Genomic DNA, 20,485 nt, shown 5'->3' with positions numbered 1-20,485 from the left:
ATTAGATTGGATGTAATTATAACAAGAGATTAAATTATTAATCAAAAACTTTCCTGCAAAGAAAAATCTCAAGAACAGACGGCTTTCCTGGTGAACTCTACCAAGTGTTTAAAGACAGATCAACATCAATTCTTTATAAACTCTTCTTAAAAAACAAAAACAAAAACAAAAAACAAGAAGATTGAACACTGTCCAATTCATTCTGTGAGCCCAGCATTACTCTGAAAGCAACGCCAGACAAAGGTATCTCAAGAAAATAAAACTACAGATCACTAACTCTTATAAATATAGATGTAAAAATCCTCAACAAAAAAGTAGCAAACTGAACCTGGTGACGTATAAAAAGGATTATATCCCATGATCAAGTGGAATTTATTTTATAAATGCAATGGTGATTTGTCACCCAAAAATTAATTAATGCACAACACCATGTTAATATGATAAAGGACAAAAACCTTATGAGCACCTCAATAGATGCAGAAAAACATTTGACAAAACTTAATATCCTTTCATGATAAAAAATACTTAACAAACTAAGGTTAGAAGGGGGGCTTCCTCAACCTAATAAAAAGAATCTATGAAAACCCACAGCTGACACCATACTTAGTGGTGAAAAATTGAATTCCCTCACTACTTCTATCTATATCTACAAGTCAACACTGTACTGGAGGTTTTAGCCAGGGTAATTAGACAAAAAAAAGGAAGAGGCATCCAGATTGGAAAGAAAAAGTAAAACTCTTTTCACTTGCAGATAAAAAAAAAATCTTGTATATAAAAATCACTTGTATTCTTACACATTAGCAGTGAACAATCCAAAAATGACATTAAGAAAAATCAATTTCCTTCAGAATCACATTAAAAAGTATAAACAGGTGCAAATTTAACTAGAGAAATGCAAGGCTTGTAGACTGAAAACCACAAAACAATGTGAGATAAATAAATGGAAAGACACATGTTCATGTATCAGAACTTAATATCATTAAGATGGCAACATTCCTCAAATTGATCTACAGATTTGATGCAATCTTTACCAAAATGCCCACTGTATTCATTGTAGGAACTGACAAGTTGATCCTAAAATGCGTATAGAAATGGAAGCGACCCAGAATGGCCAGTACAATCTTGAAAAAGGAGATCAAGTTTGGATGACTCACACTTAGTGATTTTAAAGCTTACTGAAAAGCTACTGAAAAGTAAGTGATTTTAAAAGTAAAAGTGATTTTGAAGTAAAGTAAAAAAAAAAAAATTAAAGTGATTTTAAAGCTTACTGAAAAGCTACTGAAAAGTCGCTTACTGAAAAGCTTACTGAAAAGTAATCAAGACAGTACTGACATAGGATAGGCATATAGACAGATCAATGGGATAGAGCCAAGTCCAGAAATAAATAAACCCTTACCATTTAGTCAGTTTGTTTCCAATAAGAATGCCAAGACAATTCAATAGAGAAAAAAATAGTCTTTTTAAGAAATGGTAGAGATTGGGGAACCTGGGTAGCTCAGTCAGTTAAGTATCCTACTTCGGCTCAGTGGGTTTGAGCCCCGCATCAGGCTCTGTGCTGACAGCTCAGAGCCTGGAACCTGCTTTGGATTCTGTCTCCTTCTGCTCCTCCCCCACTCATGCTCTGTCTCTCTCTGTCTCTCAATAAATAAATGTTTTTAAAAAATTTAAAAAAAGAAATGGTAGAGATAAGTAGGTATTGCACATGCAAAGAATAAACTCCTATTTTTACATCATATACTAAAACTAACTCAAAATGCATCAAACACCTAAATGTAAGACCTAAAACTGTAAAACTCTTGGAAGAAAATATAGGTTTAAATCTTAGAGTGTAGTTGGTTTAAGCAATTTTTTCTTAGATCTGACATCAAAAACACAATCAACAAAAGAAAAAATGCAGATAAATTGGAATTTATTAAAATTAGAAACTGTGCTACAATGGACCCTTCAAGAATTCACAGAATGGGGGAAAATATTTGCAAATCATATATCTGGTAAGTGTCTCGTACCCAGAGTATCTGGAAAATCACTTACAACGCAACAATAAGAAGACAAATATAACTCAATTTAAAAATAGGCAAAGGTCTTACGTAGACTCATCTCCAAGGAAGATACACAAATAGCTAATTAGTAGATAAAAACATGCACAAAGGAGATACAAATCAAAATTACAGTGAGATATACCACTTCACACCCACAGGGATGGCTATAATAATAATAATAAAAAAAGATGATATTAAGTGTTGACAAGCAGATGGGGAAATTGAAACCCTCAGACATTGCGGATGAGATTCTGAAATGGTGAAGCCACTTTGGAAAGCAGCTTGGTAGTTCTTCAGAAATTAAAAATAAAGCTACCATATGAACCAGCAACTTTCCTTCTCCAGTATATACCCAAGAGAAATAAAAACATAGGTTCACACAAAACTCTGTACATGAATGTTCATAACAGTATTATTCATAATAGCCAAAAAGTAAAAAAACTACCCAAATCTACATTAACTGGCAAACGGATAAACAAATGTGGCCTATCTATACCCTGGAATATTGGTCAGCCATACAAAGGAATGTAGTACCCATGCAGGCCACAACATGGATGCATTTTAAAAACATTATGCTAAGTGAATGAAGCCAGTCACAAAAAGCTATATGTTGTAGGATTCCATTTATATGAAACGTCCAGAATAGGCAAATCCATGGAGACAAAAAATAGATTAGTGACAGCCAGGTGTTAGGGGAAGGAGACAGTGAGTAACTTCAAATTGGCACAGGGTTTCTCTTGGGATTAATGAAAATATTCTAAAATTGGATAGGACACATAGTTGCCCAACTCTGTAAATATATTTAAAACTACTGAATTGCAAACTTTTAGAAAATGAATTTTATGGAGTGTGAATTGTATCTTTATTTTTACTTATTTGTTGTGAAATGCTATCTTATTATTTACATTCCAGTGACTTCAAGGCAGCTTAAGCATCCCTTAATATTTATTGATCAGTTTTCCTCTTCTGTGAATTTTTTTCATATTCTTTGCCCGGCTTCTGTTGGGCTGGTGGTGTGCAAAACTACCTTTCAGTGCTGGTGATGTATGAACCAGAAGCTTCCCTCTACAGCAGTGACAAGTAAGCATTAGTAGCCACTTGGACATGTCAGTGCTTTCGAGAGGGAACCACATCCATTCCAGAATGGAATCTCTGAAACACATGGTTACCATGACAAATGACAACATCCCAAAGGATTCCTTTAGTTGACAGAGTATTTTACTTTTGGCTAAGAGGTAAAGTACTTGAGTTTCTTTTCACTACTGTGCCTCATCACCAATAACAGAGAGGTTACACACAAGTAAGTAATTTTTCTCCTATTAACCCTTCAGTCAGTCAAAGGCCTGTCTTCTTTCTCAGGTGACTACTTTCCTTAGTTTGTATTGTTAAAAGAAACAAGTACGGGGGCGCCTGGGTGGCTCGGTCGGTTGAGCCTCCGACTTCGGCTCAGGTCACGATCTCACAGTCCGTGAGTTCAAGCCCCGCGTCGGGCTCTGTGCTGACAGCTCAGAGCCTGGAGCCTGTTTCAGATTCTGTGTCTCCCTCTCTCTCTGCCCCTCCCCTGTTCATGCTCTGTCTCTCTCTGTCTCAAAGATAAATAAACGTTAAAAAAAAATTTTTTTTAATAAAAAAAAAAAAAAGAAACAAGTACGGATACATGAGGATGTACCTCACCATCTACCCTCTTCTAAAGTTCTTACCAAATTTGCCAGTTGGAAGAGTTCATCTTCGTTCATTGATCTCCTGACTTCATGTCTATCATTTTTTCCACCACCTGCCCACATCTCTTCTGCCTTGCAGGCATTTGAGCTCCTGTGTTAGCTGATGGCCATCTAAACCACCTATTGGCTGGCACCCACAAAATTTGGACTCAACCCAAGCACCCAAAGTCTAAAATTGAATTCCCATCCAGAAAACCTTTCATTTTCTTCAATGAAGCTGGACTTCAAGGAGTCAGGAAACAAACCCATCAGGTGGTGAAAAGCCCGTGAGACTACTCAGTTTAAGAAACGCTAATCACAATTTATTAAAATAAACCAGACACACATAGAAGCATAGAATAACAAAAATCAGATCAGGGAGAAAATCCTAGATCTGTCCTAAAATTTATTCATAAATTTAAAATTTATGCATTTAATCCCATGAGAATTTTAAAGAGTGAATTTTTCCCAAAGCGAAGTCTTTGGTGGGATAGACTAGGCACATTCATTTAGTAAGATGCAAAATGTTTGGAAATGACAATGAAAACACTCAACAAATGAAAAAAAGAGCTAAATGGTGAGCACATACAACATCTCAGGGATGAGGCTTTTGTTCCCATGTTTGGATCCAGACATGCCTCCCTGGGAATGGATAACCTTTGGTTCTGGTTTTGAACCAAGGATAAGTGGTGAAGCTGAACTAAGCAAGGAGTCTCAAAGATAAGCCCTAGTGCAGAGGGCTCAGGATGGATACGAGAAATTCCGTAGTAGCTTTGAAGCCAACAGGATCAAATAGCTGGGGAAGAATAAGGCTGAAAGAGCAAATTTACACACACACAATTTTGGGTCAGGAGGAGAATTCCTCCACATGAAGGTCCAACAAACATTTGATCGGAGGACAGTTCATCTCATTCGATACTGAGTAATGATTACAAAGGAATCAAAGAAAGATTTTACAAGAAAAAAAGCAGGAAAGTAACATAAAAATAAATGACAAATAATTTTAGAAAAATATTTTCAAAGAGCAGATGACAAAGACTTTACAATTCAATGAAACAACTTTATCTATAAAATGTGAGGATAAAATAGAGATATAAGAATTCAGGGAAGAATAGTGCAGCTCAGAAAAGAAATGGAGGAGAGAAATATTCTACAAAAACAAAGGGCATGTCGGAAACAGTACAAAGAAAATAAACATTGCTGTGAACATGATAAGGAGCAGGAAGGACAAATTGAGGTCAGCTAGAAAGACTTTTTAAAAGACATTTTTGGGGTGCCTGGGTGGCTCAGTCGGTTAAGCGCCTGACTTCAGCTCAGGTCATGATCTCACGGTTCGTGGGTTCGAGGCCCACATCGGGCTCTGTGTTGGCAACTCAGAGCCTGGAGCCTGCTTTGGATTCTGTCTCTCCTTCTCTCTCTGCCCCTCTCCCACTCACACTCTGTCTCTCAAAATTAAACAGTAAAAAAAAAAAAAAAAAATTTTTTTTAAGACATCATATGTAAGCACAATTGGTATCACCAAAGAAGAGAACTAAAATAACAGAAGAAAGTATTTAAATACAAATTTTAGTAAAACTTTCCATGAATGTACAGATTGAAAACCAGGCTACATCCCCAGAAAAATTAACTCAATGACAATCAATGGTGAGTTATAGCCATTGAAAATGGCTGATTGAAATCACATCGAAAATGGTGATTTTCGGGGCGCCTGGGTGGCTCAGTCGGCTAAGTGTCCGACTTCAGCTCAGGTCACGATCTCGCAGTTCGTGGGTTCGAGCCCCGCCGTCGGGCTCTGTGCTGACAGCTCAGAACCTGGAGCCTGTTTCGGATTCTGTGTCTCCCTCTCTCTCTGACCCTCCCCCGATCATGCTCTATCTCTCTCTGTCTCAAAAATAAATAAACGTTAAAAAAAAAATTTTAAGAAAATGGTGATTTTCAAAGGTAAATAAAAGATGCTTTGGAAATCCAAGAAAAGGAAAAACGTTCAATTAATCTATTCAATGCTAGAGGACTCTGGAGCTGAGCCTCTAAAATCCTTGAGGAAGATGCTGTGGCCCAACAATGTTGTGACTCAGCCAGACTTTAATTCAGAGTGAATGTAACAAACATTTTTTAACATGAAAGAACTCATGTGATTCCCCTCCTCAATGGACTAACAGAAAATGAACTTTAACCCAACTAGAGATGAACGGGCAAAGCATGGCCGATGACTGGATCTAGCTCAATGTAGGGCTAAGACATAAAGGAAAATGAAGATTATTATTTCAGAACTGAATATAAATATTATAAACTTTGAAAATATAGAAATGATATAACTAATAACATAAAAATTAGAAAACAAAAGGGAAGGTAATGTCAGGACATTGATTTCTTCATTATTAAAGCTTAGGGATTAATAAGTTATCAAGGACAGTCAACCCTTGAACAAGACAGAGGTCAGGGGCATCAAACTCTGTGCCAGTCAAAAACCTGCATATAATGTTTGATTCCCCAAAAACCTAACTACTGATAGCCTACTGTTGACTGGAAGCCTTACTGATAACATACATTTATAGTACTCTATGGTATACACTGAAAAAAATTCACATATAAATGGACCCATACAGTTCAAACTCCTGTTGTTCAAGGGTCCACTGTAATATAAACAGAAAAGCATAAAGGTTTCACTAAGTAATCAGTTAAAATTGTATGGAGAAAGAGGGAGGGGAGGAAATAAAAATTCATTGTTGATTTCAAAAATTTCATCTTGGCTCACAGTTGGGACTCGACAGATTCGCTCTAAAGTTTTGAAGAATAAATATATCACAAAAAGTTAGTCATATTAATCATAATCACAAGAGGAACATAAGCCTTTCGTATTAAAGAAACACACAAACACATCACATTATACACACACACACACAAAGTAAGGGAGAAAATACCAAATCATAAAGGATTTAAAGGTAGCTACCACAAAAGCAGAACTTAAAAATAGAACAAAAGTAAAAACCCAAATCCATTATGGAAATACATCAAAACTCACCTATAAGAAGAAAAGAATCTGGGGCACCTGGGTGGCTCAGTTGGTTAAGCGTCTGACTTCAGCTCAGGTCATGATCTCACGGCTTGTGAGTTCAAGCCCCGTGTCAGGCTCTGTGCTGACAGCTCGCAGCCTGGAGCCTGCTTCAGATTCTGTGTCTCCCTCTCTCTTCTGCCCCTCCCCTGCTCATGCTCTGTCTCTCTCTCTCTCAAAAATAAATAAACATTAAAAAAAAATTTAAAAAAAAAATAAGGAAAGAATCTGTCTGAATTACAAATAAAACCCAGAAATATGCTACATACTAGAGACATTTATAAAACAAAAGATCTCAAAATGGTTGTAAATAAAAAGATGGAAAAAAAGCATTCCAGGAAAATGTACACAAATAATTGTGACAGCAAATTAGGAGTTGAGATCTTAACCCAGACAACTTGAATTCCACACTTGGAAATAAATGCCTGGCTTGCTCAGTCCATTAAGTCTCCAACTCTTGATTTTGGCTCAGGTCTTGATTTCACTGTCTTGAGATCAAGCCCCACGTTGGGCTCCACACTGGGCCTGGAGCCTACTTGGGATTCTCGCTCTCTCTCCCTCTCTCTCTCTGCTCCTTCCCCACTCGAGCTCTCTCTTTCTCTCTCTCAAAAAAAAAAAAAAAAGACTTTAAAACATTAAATGTATTTTTAAGCAGCACTTAATGAGAAAATGTATAATCCATAATGAAGACAAAATATTATAAAAATCTACATAAGATGAATTTTAAGATGCCCCCCAATATTCCTGTCTCTCAGTATCCATGCTTTGAATAAATCCCTCCCCCATGAAGCTGGAAAGGTAAGGCAGGATGTGGGCTGCTCTCTGCCTGTGATGAGATATGACAATGTTCCATAATATGGCAAAAGGGATTTTACAGATGCAATAAAGGTTATTAGGCAGCTGACTTTGAGTTGATCAAAATGGGTGTTGCCCTAGTGGGCCTGGTGCAAGTTTGGGTCTAAACATGGGAGACGGAAGTCAGAGGTTGGAGTGAGAGAAGGTCTTGCCCACGTGGCAAGGGATGGCCTCTAGGAGCTGAAAGGTGCACTCAGACACAGCCAGCAAGAGAGTGGCCCTCCATCTTAACGGTCTCAAGGAACTGATTTCTGCCAAACACCCAAATGACCTAGGGGAGGATCCTGTGCCTCAAATGAGATTGCAGTCCCTGCCGACACCTCAACTCCAGCCATGTGAGACCCTAAGCAGAGCTTAAACCTTCTGACCTGTAGAAACCGCCAAACAATAAGTGGATGGTTTTTTAAGCCATTAAGCTTGTAGTAATTTGTTACACAGCAAAAGAAAATAAATACAATGTGCATTCCGTATAACATAGTAGCATGAAAACGATAAAGCAATGGAAAATAATACACGTATTCCTGAAATCATAAGGCAACTACAAATCACCAAGCACAAAAAAAAGTCTTACAGGAAATCAAATAGTGTGCAAAAGATACAATCTCACCTACGTGAAGTTCAAGAAAAGGCAAAATTAATCCTCTGATGTTAGCTGTCAGAATAGTGGTTATCTCGGGCTGGAGGGGGGGACAGGGAGGGTGCGAGGGGGAAGGGTTCCCACTGAAAAGGGCACAAGGGTACCCTTTCAGACACTGGAAATGTTTTACACCTTCATGGTTACATGGTTGTATAAATATGTAAGAAGTCATTGAGCTGTACTCTTAAGATTTTATGCACTTTGTGTATATTACCCCTTAATAAAAGTACCTTTGGGCAAAAAAAATGATAAAGCAAAACAAAACTATAAGAACGTTACTAGTTTATATACTAACACAAAACACTCTTTTGCAGTACTATTAGAAAACTTTAATTCACCTTTGTCAGCATGACATCAAAGATTCAGAAAACAAGTAAGAATTTAGGATACAGCAAAGACAAAGGTAAATATGTGTATGTATGTGTATGTTGTGTGAGAGAGATCTGTATATCAGTCTCTATCCATTAAAAACAGAGAATGTATCTTTCTTCCTAGTGTGCACAAAAGGTCTATTCACAAAAGATCACCCTGTTAGGTTAGAAATCTCTGCATAAGTTCCAAAATGTAGAAATAGCAAAAATACTTTCTGATCACAAGGCAAAACATTAGAAAGTAATAACAAACTTATGAGACTAAGCAAAGACGAAAACAAAAAACAACCTACCATTTTGCCATCTGTCCTACTCTATTTTGAACAATTCTTGGGTCAATGAGGAAATTAATACAGAAATTGCAGAATGTTGGTAACACATCGCAGGACCTACAGCACACAGCCAAAACTGCAAACAGAAAAAGATCCATAACCTTAAATATTTAGACTACCAGAAAGAATGAAAGTAATTGAATCATATATCCAAAGCAAGAAGTTAGAAAATAAATAAGTAAGTACATAAATCCAAAAAAGGCAGTCAAAAAAGAAGGCATACATTCAAGGGATACAGGAGAGCTGATGCATAGGGGCACTTGTACCCCAATGTTTATAGCAGCACTTTCAACAATAGCCAAATTATGGAAAGAGCTTAAATGTCCATCAACTGACGAATGGATAAAGAAATTGTGGTTCATATACACAACAGAGTACTACACGGCAATGAGAAAGAATAAAATATGGCCTTTTGTAGCAACATGGATGGAACTGGAGAGTGTTACGTTAAGTGAAATAAGTCCTACAGAGAAAGACAGATACCATATGTTTTCACTCTTATGTGGATCCTGAGAAACTTAACAGAAGTCCATGGGGGAGGGGAAGAAAAAAAAAGAGGTTAGAGAGGGAGGGAGCCAAAGCATAAGAGACTCTTAAAAACTGAGAACAAACTGAGGGTTGATGGGGGGTGGGAGGGAGGGGAAAGTGGGTGATGGGCATTGAGGAGGGCACCTTTTGGAATGAGCACTGGGCGTTGTATGGAAACCAATTTGACAGCAAATTTCATATTTAAAAACAAAACAAAAACAAACAAAAAAAGAAGGCATACATAAAGACAAGGCTGAACTCCTGAATTTGATGAGAGGAATAAGAAGACTACAAAGCTCAAATTTTGATACTTTCTTATGATGAAGAGGACACTTCACTTGAGTGAGATTCTTTCCTAAAAACCCAGTCTTATTATGAGGAAAACACCTGACAAATGCAAATCAAGGGACAGTCTTTAAAATACCTGACTAGTCCTTTTCAAAACTGTCAAGGTCATGAACAAGGGAAAGTTGCAAAACAGTTATAGGTCAGAGGAAACTAAGGCAGCAGGATGACTGAATGCAGTGGGATCCTGGAATGGGAAAAATGGGTGAAATCCACATGAACTTTATAGTTTAGTTAATAGAACCGTACTAATATTAATTTCTTAGCTTTGACAAATGTGCCATGGTAACGTACAATGCTAACATTAGGGGAAGCTGTGTGAGGAGTATATGAGATCTCTTACTAGCTTTGCAAATTTTCTGAAAATCTAAAATTATTCCAAAAAAAAAAAAATCTAAAGAACTTCAGAAGACCTAGGAAATCTAGGCAGAGCAATTAAAATGGAAGAAGTAAGAATAATTACCAAAGGGCTATCTCCTCAAACAAACAAAATTATCCCAGGTCCTAAAGTTTCTATAAAAGAATTTTCCAAATATTTCAGTAACTGATAACTCCAATCTAACTCGTCATTCTGATAACATAGAGAAATTTAAAGAGCATTCACATTATTGTCCATGAAGTAAATAATTAAAAAATAATGTATTTTTCCTTTGTAATATATTATTTCTATTTTCTAAAAATACTGGATGATGAGGTACCTGGGTGGCTCAGTGGGTTCAGCATCTGACTCTTGATTTTGGCTCAGGTCATGACCTCACGGTTAGTGAGATCGAGCCTCGAGTCGAGCTCTGTGCTGACAGTGCGGAGCCTGCTTGGGATTCTGTCTGTCTCTCTCTCTCTGACCTTCCTCCGCTAATACTCTTGCTCTCTCTTTCAAAATAAATAAACTAAAAAAATTTTTTTTAAATAAAAATACTGGATGGTTATGTGCAGAAATGGCAAATAGTGGTAGAAATTTTTGTCTCATTCTTTATTTCAATGAGAATGCTTCGAATTATTTCCTTATTATATCTGGTCCTAGCTTTTGTGCTTATATATCACATTGAGAAATTAACCACATATCTACTTTATTAAGAACTGTTATCAAGAATAGGCTTACAAAACGGGGCGCTTGTGTGGCTCAGTCAGTTAGGCATCTGACTCTTGATTTCGTCTCAGGTCATGATCTCTGGGTACATGAGTTCGAGCCCCGCATCGGGCTCTGTGCTGACAGTGCAGAGCCTGCTTGGGATTCTCCCTCTCTCCCCATCCCCCTTTCCCCTCCCTCACTCGTGCTGTCTCTGACTCTCTCAAAATAAATTAATAAACTTAAAAAAAAAGAATATGCTTACAATTTTATCAGATTTTTTTGCCTTCACAAAAATTATTATGTAAATTTTCTTCTTTTTAAAGCAATTAATGTTAATAATTGTGTTATGAGCTCTCTTTTATTGAACCATCCCTGCATGTTTGGAATAAATACCACTTGGTTATAGTTTATTATTCTTTTAATGTGTCTCTGTATTCTGTCTGCTAACCTTTTTACTAAGTGTTGTTCAGTATCTGAAGTTTTAGTGTGCATGTGTGTGGGTGTGTGTGCATACTATCCTTGATGGGCTTTGCCATCAAGATCATACTAGCCTCAAATTTGGGGATACATCCCGCTAAGATGATAAGAGATTAAGTTGATTCCCTTTTAACTAGTCTCCTTCTTCTCCCTGACTAGTAACCGGTCTCCAGTGTCTACGGTCCAGCGTGAAATGGCATCGCCTGGTAAGTGAGATTCTAGAAGACATTAATGTAACTGAAATCTCCCGGGTAAAAAAAAAAAATAAAGTAAAACAAAATAACTTGTTCACTGTCTCTATTACAAGGATATCATAATTCGTGTTTAAAATACATGTATCTGGGGCAAGGAAAGAGGCAGTTTGATTGAAAACTGGCTTTAGTTTTTTCTTCCCTGAAGAATCATATTCTTGCTTACCCTCATGTGCCCCCTGGAAATGACTTTCAACACTAATTCAAAAGGATGAAAGTTTTGACCCACCATCCCACTGTTTTCCCCACTTACCCACCCCCTATCTCCTAAATGATCTCCTACAACAGCCTCATATCCTTCCTTCCATCATCACTGTGAAACCCCTTCCCACCAACCTGGGTCAGAAGTAATGCCATGAGCGGACAGAAAAAGAAAATTATTTTTCCCAATTCACAGCCATGACCTGGAGAAATAAAGACAAGAAGGTGAGGGGAGCCATGAGAGAGGGAACCCCTTCCCTGCTCCAATCATAGGGAGAACAGCTAACACGTCCATAGCATTTATAACATGGAAGTCATGCTCCAATGGCTTTAAATAACTAAGTCATTTAATCCTTGTGACGGCCCTCCACGGTGAGTACTACTGCTATCCCCTCCTGGCAATTGAAGAGACAGGGCAGCAAGTGACCGGCCCATTTAGCTGCCAAGCGGCAGAGCCAGGATACAAACTCATGGAGTTGAGCCATGAGAGACTCCAGGGTCTCTGGAGTCACAGTAGGAATTAGTGAGACAGCTTCAAGAACATGGTCCTACAAAGGTGAAAACTGCACTACCATTCAGGCCTTACTTTGTTTTCAGGAGCAGGGTCTCTATTTCTCTTAGCTGTGGAAACGATCAAGTCCAGAAATCAAATTGTGACATAGACTTAGGTTGGAAATAGTCGAATACAGGAAACAAAAGAAAAAGATGGTCAGATGGCCCATAGGATATAAAACAGAAACTTGTTTGACATGGGCGTCGGGGTTTGAGCCTAAATTGAGTTCCTGCTAGGCTTCAAGCACGTCTGAACCACTCCCATTGAGACAGAACTAACAAATGAAAGAGCCTGCAGGAAAAGAGCACATCTCAAGTGAAGAGATTATCAAGGTGTGGTTCAAGGGTAAGCGGATGGTGGAAGAGGGGAGGAGAGGCTCTCACCGAGGCAGCGGCTGAGTCCTAGGACGATGGGGCTGCTATGAGAGAGAAAAGCAACAAGCAGCTGGAAACGATGATAGTAAACGAGGTTGCCCGTGGCTCTTGCTCTAAAGCAAGAGCCCCTTTTGTGCGACCCCGATTCTCTTGATAATGGCTACCAGCAGCCATGGGACCCTATCAGCAAGGATTAGCAGCAGCATCAATGCCTTTGACCAGAGGGCGGGAACAGCCTCAGCACCATGTTTTGGCTTCCACAGGGATAGGCGATGTCATCATAGCAAGTCAGCAATAAAGGAGTCATCACACTTTAAAACTACTAAAGATAGCTCAAATATATAAACCAAAATCTTTCTGTCTCTAATTAGACAGATCTATCCCCTTATTTCTCTTTTTCAAAAATACATCAGCTAATTTTACTCATTTGTACTTCCAGATGGACTTTGGAATATACTTGTCAAATTTCTCCCAGAATTTCTTTGGCATTTTGATTAGAATTGCACTAAATTTACAGATTAATTTATAGAGAATTTACTTCTTTAAATTACTGTCTTGTCATCTGGCACATGTATGTTTCTTTCCCCTTACTTGAATCTTCAGTAAAGTTTTTTTCTTCATGTAGACCTTGGACATTTCTTAACCATTTATTTTGGGGTATTTTATAGACTGTACGGTTAGTGAGTGTAGATTATATGATTTGCAAATATTTTCTCTCAGTACCTTGATTGTCTTATCTTTTCCTCAATGGTATCTTTTGAAGCGCAAAAGGCTTTAGCATTAATCAAGTCTAATTTATCATTTTTTTCCTTTTATTGACTGTGTTTTGCAGCCATATCAAAGAAAACTGTCCCTGAACCAAAAATGACAAAAATGTTATCCTATTTTTCTTCTAAAGGTTTTATAGTTTTGGCTTTTACATTTAGATCTATCATCCATTTTGAGTTCTTTTTGTGTAGGCATGAGGTAAAAATATCAATTTGTATTTTTACATATGAATCTCTGTTGTCCCACTCTTATGTTTCACATCCCGCATTGTTGCAAAACAACGTGACCTGCATAATTTCTATCTCTGGGAACTTAAAGAGATTTTCTTTGTGAAGTGGATATACGATAAATTTTCGATGTTCTTCTAGTTTTATGGAAGTAGGACACTCTTATTTTTAAAAATGAGAATAATCAGAGACCCGCACCCTCGTGAGCTGTCGGAGTTGATGCGAACGTGATGGTTTTCATGATCTGTTTTACTCAGTTTCTTTTTTTATATTACACACCAAGTGATATCTATTACAAGTTCTGAGGGTTTAAAAGATGGCATTAAGGAGGTGGGAGGGGAAGAAAGCAGGAAGTTATATCAGCAGGCTTCTATCAGGTACTGATACAGATATCTGTGAACATAGGGCTGCACAGTGGGCCACCACCGGCAAGTTTGAGAATTGCACGAATGAAGTCACGTTGAGATTTGGACCCAAAACAACACTTTGACTAACAAGTACCAAGTAGATATTACCAGGCAGTGACATGGGACACACTAACTCGGTTATGATATCCATGTATACTTAAGCTTAAAAACAAAGTTCCTCTTTTTGCAGGCCCCAGTCAAGAAAGTGGAAATCCTTCCCATTTAGGAAGTCAGGGATAGTTGGGTCTCTGGGTCTGTAGACACCCTTTGATTTTACAGGCATGCTGTAACTTTTGAGTTACCTCAAGAGAGTGCACTCTGGTGGCCTTTACTAATGCAGTTCAGCAGGAACGCTCACTGCTCTGTTTGGGGAAGAGGAATCAGAGAAAGCACAGAAGTCTACCTGAAAAAAATGATAAAAAGAAGGGTCTGAGGTCTCCAGGCACGCAATGTCAAGGTTTCTTCAGTGAGTATTCATCTTTTCGTAAATTTTTTTTAATTTTTGACAGAGAGACAGAGACAGAATGCAAGTGGGGAGGGGCAGAGAGAGACAGGGAGACACAGAATCCGCAGCAGGTTCCAGGCTCTGAGCTGTCAGCACAGAGCCCAACACAGGGCTCAAACTCACGATCTGTGAGATCACGACTTGAGCCGAAGTCAGAGCTTAACCGACTGAGCCACCCAGGTGCCCCAATGAGTCTTAATCGTTTACACCAGAATCAGTCAAAAGGCAGGTACTATATCAAGTACACATGGTTTTGATTTTGCCACAATAATATAGACTTGCTTTTTTGAGCCTCATGTGTTGACTTTGGTCTTACAGAAAGGAAGAGTAACCTTTGGCCAGTAGTGCCTTTTTCTTTGTCCGTTTGTGTCTGAGGATAGCTGAGGATCCCAGATCCAAACGTGAGACCCGCTTGAAGGCTCAGCATAGAGAACCCGCCAATGTGAGGATCGACACAACTTTGCACCGAACTCATCCACCCAAGTCTCCAGTGGCCTTTGTGGCTCCAAATCCTAAAGATGTTTTTCCGCCTTTTTCTTTTGGGACCTTTAAGCACTGTCACCAGTGACTATGTAGCTCTTAAATCTCTCTTATTTCCTCTGCCGACACCGGAACCAACCCTCTTCTGTTATAGTCTCTCTCCTGGGTAACATGAGCCTTAACTGTTCTCCTTGTAATCAGTTTACCTTGTTCAATCAAGCGGCCTTGTGATCTTGTCCCCCTTTTGATTAAATGACTACGTTCCCCCCCCACACACACACACGCACTTGTTCTTAAAGATGAGTAGCAAATCTTTAGGCCTCACAAGAGGACTTGCTGTGATCTGGCCTCTCTGGGCCCATGACTTAGCATGCTTTGCTCTGGCCAGAAGGCCTTCTTTCGTGTCCTGTAACACAGTGGTTCTCATTTCCGACTTCATATTACAATTATATATGGAGCTTCAGAAACAAAAACAAAAAACTATTGCCAGGGCCATACCTCCAGAGGTCTGGATTCACTGGTGTGGGGTGAGTTCTAGGCACGTGGATCTTTTGAAGGTATCCGAAGATGATTTTTAAGGCTCAGCCAGGGTTGAGAGCTACTTCTCGAAAGCATTAAACCCTTTCTCAATGCATGGATATTCATGCCCACAATTCAGATTCCTCATCTCTCTGCACTTTAGTATTTTGCTTTTGTCAAAGAAAAGAGACATTCTAGGGAGCTAGAGATGAAGGAAAAGGTGCAGACTCACATTATATTCTAGAGGACCAAGTCCTCTTGGATCCCTTCGGCCACTGCAATGTTAATGGTTGGAATGGAACCAAATGGTTCCCTTTGAGCATTCCCAGGATTGCTTGAGAATTACTAGAAGGGAGTTCAAATTCCCTCAGAATAATGATTATTATGATAATACCATTTGCCCTCGGGCTAAGGTGGCATCAGAAACACATAATGTCTGTGATTTGAAACATCTGAGGTTTAAGGAACTAGTCAAACTGGCATGACTCCAATTTTTCTGGCCAAGAATGACAACAGATATTGAACAAAAATGTCAGTGATATAAGATATATATAAAAAGCAGATGGTCAGCTTAAAGAAGAAAGCCAAAATAATAAATATGGAAGCTTAAGTCCTACCAGGCTGGTCCTAGAAGCTAGTATTATGAAATATATTACAAAGTATAGATTTCCAGGATTGTGACCATCTTATCATTTACTGTGGGTTTCCAGTGAAGAGCCATAGTGATGAAGGAGTAATTGAAAACGAGATGAAAGAGAACTTATCCATATAACAGAAGTTAAAGCCAGAATGATAGTCCTAACTCCCCAGAGGTGGCACTGAGAAATTTAGAGGGGAACTCCGGTGAGCATGTTATGTAGTCTGAATAATAACAAAGAGCCTAACTGGGGAAAGCAGGTAAAATTCCTCGCCAGTTCCTGTAACTTCCTAGGTTCACACCAGTTCAGAACCCACGTATAGATGTTAGACAAACCTATTGCTCACGGAGATGCGCACTGGCTTTGGGTATTACATTAATATCAGTGGTCCCTATAGCACAGGCAAAAGCATGTTCACGAGAAGGCAGGGGTGTGCTGTAACTCAGTTAATCAACAACAGTGTGATGTGAAGGTAATGTGAGCAGAACAATAACCTGGTGATGGAGTTGTAGTAACAAATTTGGCTCCATGAAAATAAAGAGAAGCTGGCTAACAGATGGGGAACAGAAGTCTGTGTTATTATAGATCAACTAATTGACAATGTATTACTGTGAAGCAAGCTCCAGGGTTGAGTGGAAATAGTTCACTTAAAAAGTGCTGCTCAATCCTGGATGTACTTCAGAATCACCTGGAAGCCTTGCTCTGTGTGTGTGTGTGTGTGTGTGTGTGTGTGTGCGTGTGCGTGTGCGTGTGTGTGTGTGTGTGCGTGTGTGATCTTGAATACAGACCTCTTAAATCTCTGGAGGTGTGGCCCAGGAATCAAAATTGGTTATTTTTCAGGCCCTGAGTGTACAGCCAGGGTTGAGAACCACGGATTTCAATTTGAAGTGTTACAAATTGATTTCCAAGGACTAACACCCAATTAGAAGTTTGTCTATGAGGAAAGTTCGCATTGAGGCAATAGTCCCAGAAGAACATTGCTTATATAGTGACAGAACATGCTATTAGTCACTGCCCAGAGAAATACTAGTGTATTTCTGGCCAAATTGAAAGAAAACAGTGCCAAAGACAAAAATGTCTAATTTCAAACTAGACAAACCACCATTTATAGTTCCCATGTCACAGTGAGAGTTGTCTGCCATATAGGTTTTATGTTCTCTACGTAATGATAATGTGAAATATGCTAATAAACAACATAGCAAAGAATTATTCTCTTAAGATTGAATAAAATCACATTTGGTGTTGTTAGGAATCAACGATAGGTATGGATATAAATATTTTAGAGAAAGAAGAATAAGTCTTTTACACCACTCGGTCTCAGCACAGCCCAGGGAGGGGGGGGGGTGGTGTTAGAAAGTGTTCAGGGTGCTGTTACCCAGGAAGGTCATGGCAGGATACTTGTGCCTAGTGGAGAAATGCCAGTTTTTAGTTCCAATCCCAAACAGGAAGTTTCTTAAATGTCTTAGTTCTGGCTGATTTAACAAGATTCCATGGACTGAGTGGCTTAAACAGCGGAGGTGTCTCACAGTTCTAGAGTCTGGGAAAGCCAAGATCAGAATACGACAGATTTGGGGCACCTGGGTGGTTTAGTCGGTTGAGCGTCTGACTTCGGCTCAGGTCTTGATCTTGCAGTTGACGAGTTGGAGCCCTGCGGCCAGCTCTGCGCTGACAGCTCAGAGCCTGGAGCCTATTTCAGATTCTGTGTCTCCCCCCTCTCTCTGCCCCTCCCCTGCTCATGTTCTCTCTCTCTGTCTCAAAATTAAATAAACATTAAAAACAATTTTTTTAAAAAGAATACGACAGATTTAATGTCTGAGTGAGGTTGGTCCCCCTGGTTTTCAGACGGCCACCTCCCTGCATCCTCACGTGGCAGAAAGAGAGAGAAAGTGAGCTCTTTTGGATCTCTCTTATAAGGGCACGGATCCCATCTTGGAGTCCTACTCTCATGACTTCATCTGAGCCTCATTATCTCCCAAAGGCCCATTTCCAAATACCATCGCATTGGGGATTCGAGTTTCAACATATGGTCTTGGAGGGGACACAAGCTTGCAGTCCATAACATGGACTTCACAGGCATATAGCCCTATCTACTGGATTAATTCTGACATCCCACAAAGGTAAGACACAGACCTCACAGGGTACTCAATACTGGAGTCAGAAGAACGGCACTGAGCAGACAGGACAGGGCTTTTTTCAGGGTGATAAGTAGTCAGTGGCTGGTGTTTGCCTATGCATTAGAGAGAATAAATACCCTCAGAAATAGCATTATTTTACAGCAGCACCTAAAAAAGAACGTTGAGTTGTTTCAGAAGTACAGGCTGGGAATTTCCGGAAACAGCACTATTGGTTCCGATGCAAGAAGTGACATTGCCACAGAGGCTTGTATGAACAAGATAAGGATGCACGCAAGAAAAGAGATACTCCTCCACCAGACTTGCCTCAGGTCTCCAGTTTCTTCAATAAAGATCTGGAAAGTCTGCATAGGATCTCACTGATTATAATTGATAAGTTTAAATCACTGTACATCAACCTATAACATGGTTCTCACTCTATAGCAGAAGACATTCTTCAGTAAGTCCTGATTTAAATCATCCTGCTGGTATTTTTATCAAGAGACCCCACACCAAGTAGACTATACTCAACAGTTACGGTGTCGTCGAGGGCATCCTCGACAACATTTTGTCCAGAAATGCTACTTATAGAAGCACGGTGGTTGGCTGTAAAAGGCCACCATTTAGGCCAAGATGCTATCATGAGTTTAAATTAATTTGGTCTCAACACCATGAACTCTTGGACTTCTAGTCCTGTCCAGTTTGGTCCGTTGCTCTCAGTGAAGGGGAGAACTACGTGTGATGCCTCAAGGGCTGCCATCATGTATTCTTTTCTTTTTTCCAGGAGCACATAGCTACCAGCCTATGGGATGTATACTCAGGCCTGTTCGGTGATCAAGCCATGATCCTCGCCGTGAACTCCAGGTACAAGAAGCTATAATGCTCTCGCATTTCACTGACTGAATATCTTTAAAACACAATAGAGAAAACTCACACTTGTGAAAAACAGAAAATTACTCCAAATCCTACCTTCCTAACTCAGCAGCTGTTATTTCTTTCTTTCTCATGTTCTTCCTCAATTCTTCTGTCTTGCGTGGATAAACAGACAGTCTAATTATTGTAGAAAAATAAGCAGATTGTAGAGGGGAGGAGCCAAGATGGCGGAACAGCATGGAAGTTTTTGTGTGTCTCACATCCATGAAATACACCCAGACCAACACTAAACCGTCCTGCACACCTAGAAAACGGATCTGAGGATTCACACAACAATCTGCACAACCTGAACCACAGAACTCAGCAGGTACACGGCGCGGAGAGGCGAACTGGGGGAGAGAGAAGCCACATAGGGCAAGGAGCCACTTTTGTGTGCGGAGAGAGGATGGAGACAGGGGGGAGAATACGGGAAAAGCACCCCTCCAAAAGCAGCTGGAGAGAAAGTGGAAAAGTGGAAACACCCACAGGGACTGAACTAAAAAGGGAGAAAGGAGAAAGGAGAGGGTTTAAATTCCCTTAAGAGTATAAACAGGGGGAGCAGAGGCTGAAACTCCGCAGCTCCATACCTGGCGGCGTTCGGGTGGGAAGGGCGAATCCCCAGGAGCAGAGTGGGGTCCGGGGGGCTTCGGGCCACACGGGAGAGGCAGTTTCCCTGCTGGGAGGACAGCTGGTAGAGGCGGCGTGGCCCCCGCACAGGCAAAGACCCCGGCGGACCTGGGACAGCGGCCACATTCGCTGGTGCTGGAACAAGGTCGCTGGGGGCGGAGCCCGGTGCCAGATGCGTGTCGTGATCTTCCATAATCCCTGAAACGCCACTGCTACACGATCGCGTGAACTTTCTCTGGGGCGGGCTGGCCCCCCGGCTGCAGTCTCGGGGTGTCAGCAGCAGCACAGTCCCGCGAACGCTCCCGGGTGCGGCCGGCACCCGGCCATCGCTCCGTGAGATCCTCCGCAGAGGGGCAGAAAGGGTCAGAGCTGCGGTCCCTCAGAAGTAAGGGGTCGGGAGACACAGCCGCATCTGAGATAAAACTCAGGGGGGAGGAGCTGTCTGGGGCTTGGTCACGGACAGTGTAAGAGCAGGGAGTGGGCAGAAGCCGAAGACAGAAGACGGGT

General features: G+C 40.1%; 1 protein-coding gene across 1 annotated transcript in view; it reads left to right on the top strand.

Annotated features, from left to right (window-relative positions):
- Window positions 1–8,594: 8,594 nt before the first annotated feature.
- Window positions 8,595–20,485, top strand: part of MROH9 (maestro heat like repeat family member 9) — an 83,720-nt gene continuing 71,829 nt past the window's right edge. Inside the window, exons 1-3 of the mRNA XM_019424614.2 lie at window positions 8,595–8,686; window positions 11,565–11,611; window positions 19,224–19,303. Of these exons, the coding sequence (XP_019280159.1) occupies window positions 8,632–8,686; window positions 11,565–11,611; window positions 19,224–19,303 (182 nt within the window). The 5' untranslated portion in view covers window positions 8,595–8,631. The remainder of the gene's footprint in view (window positions 8,687–11,564; window positions 11,612–19,223; window positions 19,304–20,485) is intronic.

This window comes from Panthera pardus, unplaced genomic scaffold, assembly GCF_024362965.1.
Source record: "Panthera pardus isolate Hobbes unplaced genomic scaffold, ASM2436296v1 HiC_scaffold_21, whole genome shotgun sequence".
NCBI lineage: Eukaryota > Metazoa > Chordata > Mammalia > Carnivora > Felidae > Panthera > Panthera pardus.
The sequence above is the reverse complement of the archived record's forward strand: the minus strand, read 5'-3'. Positions and strand labels throughout refer to the sequence as shown.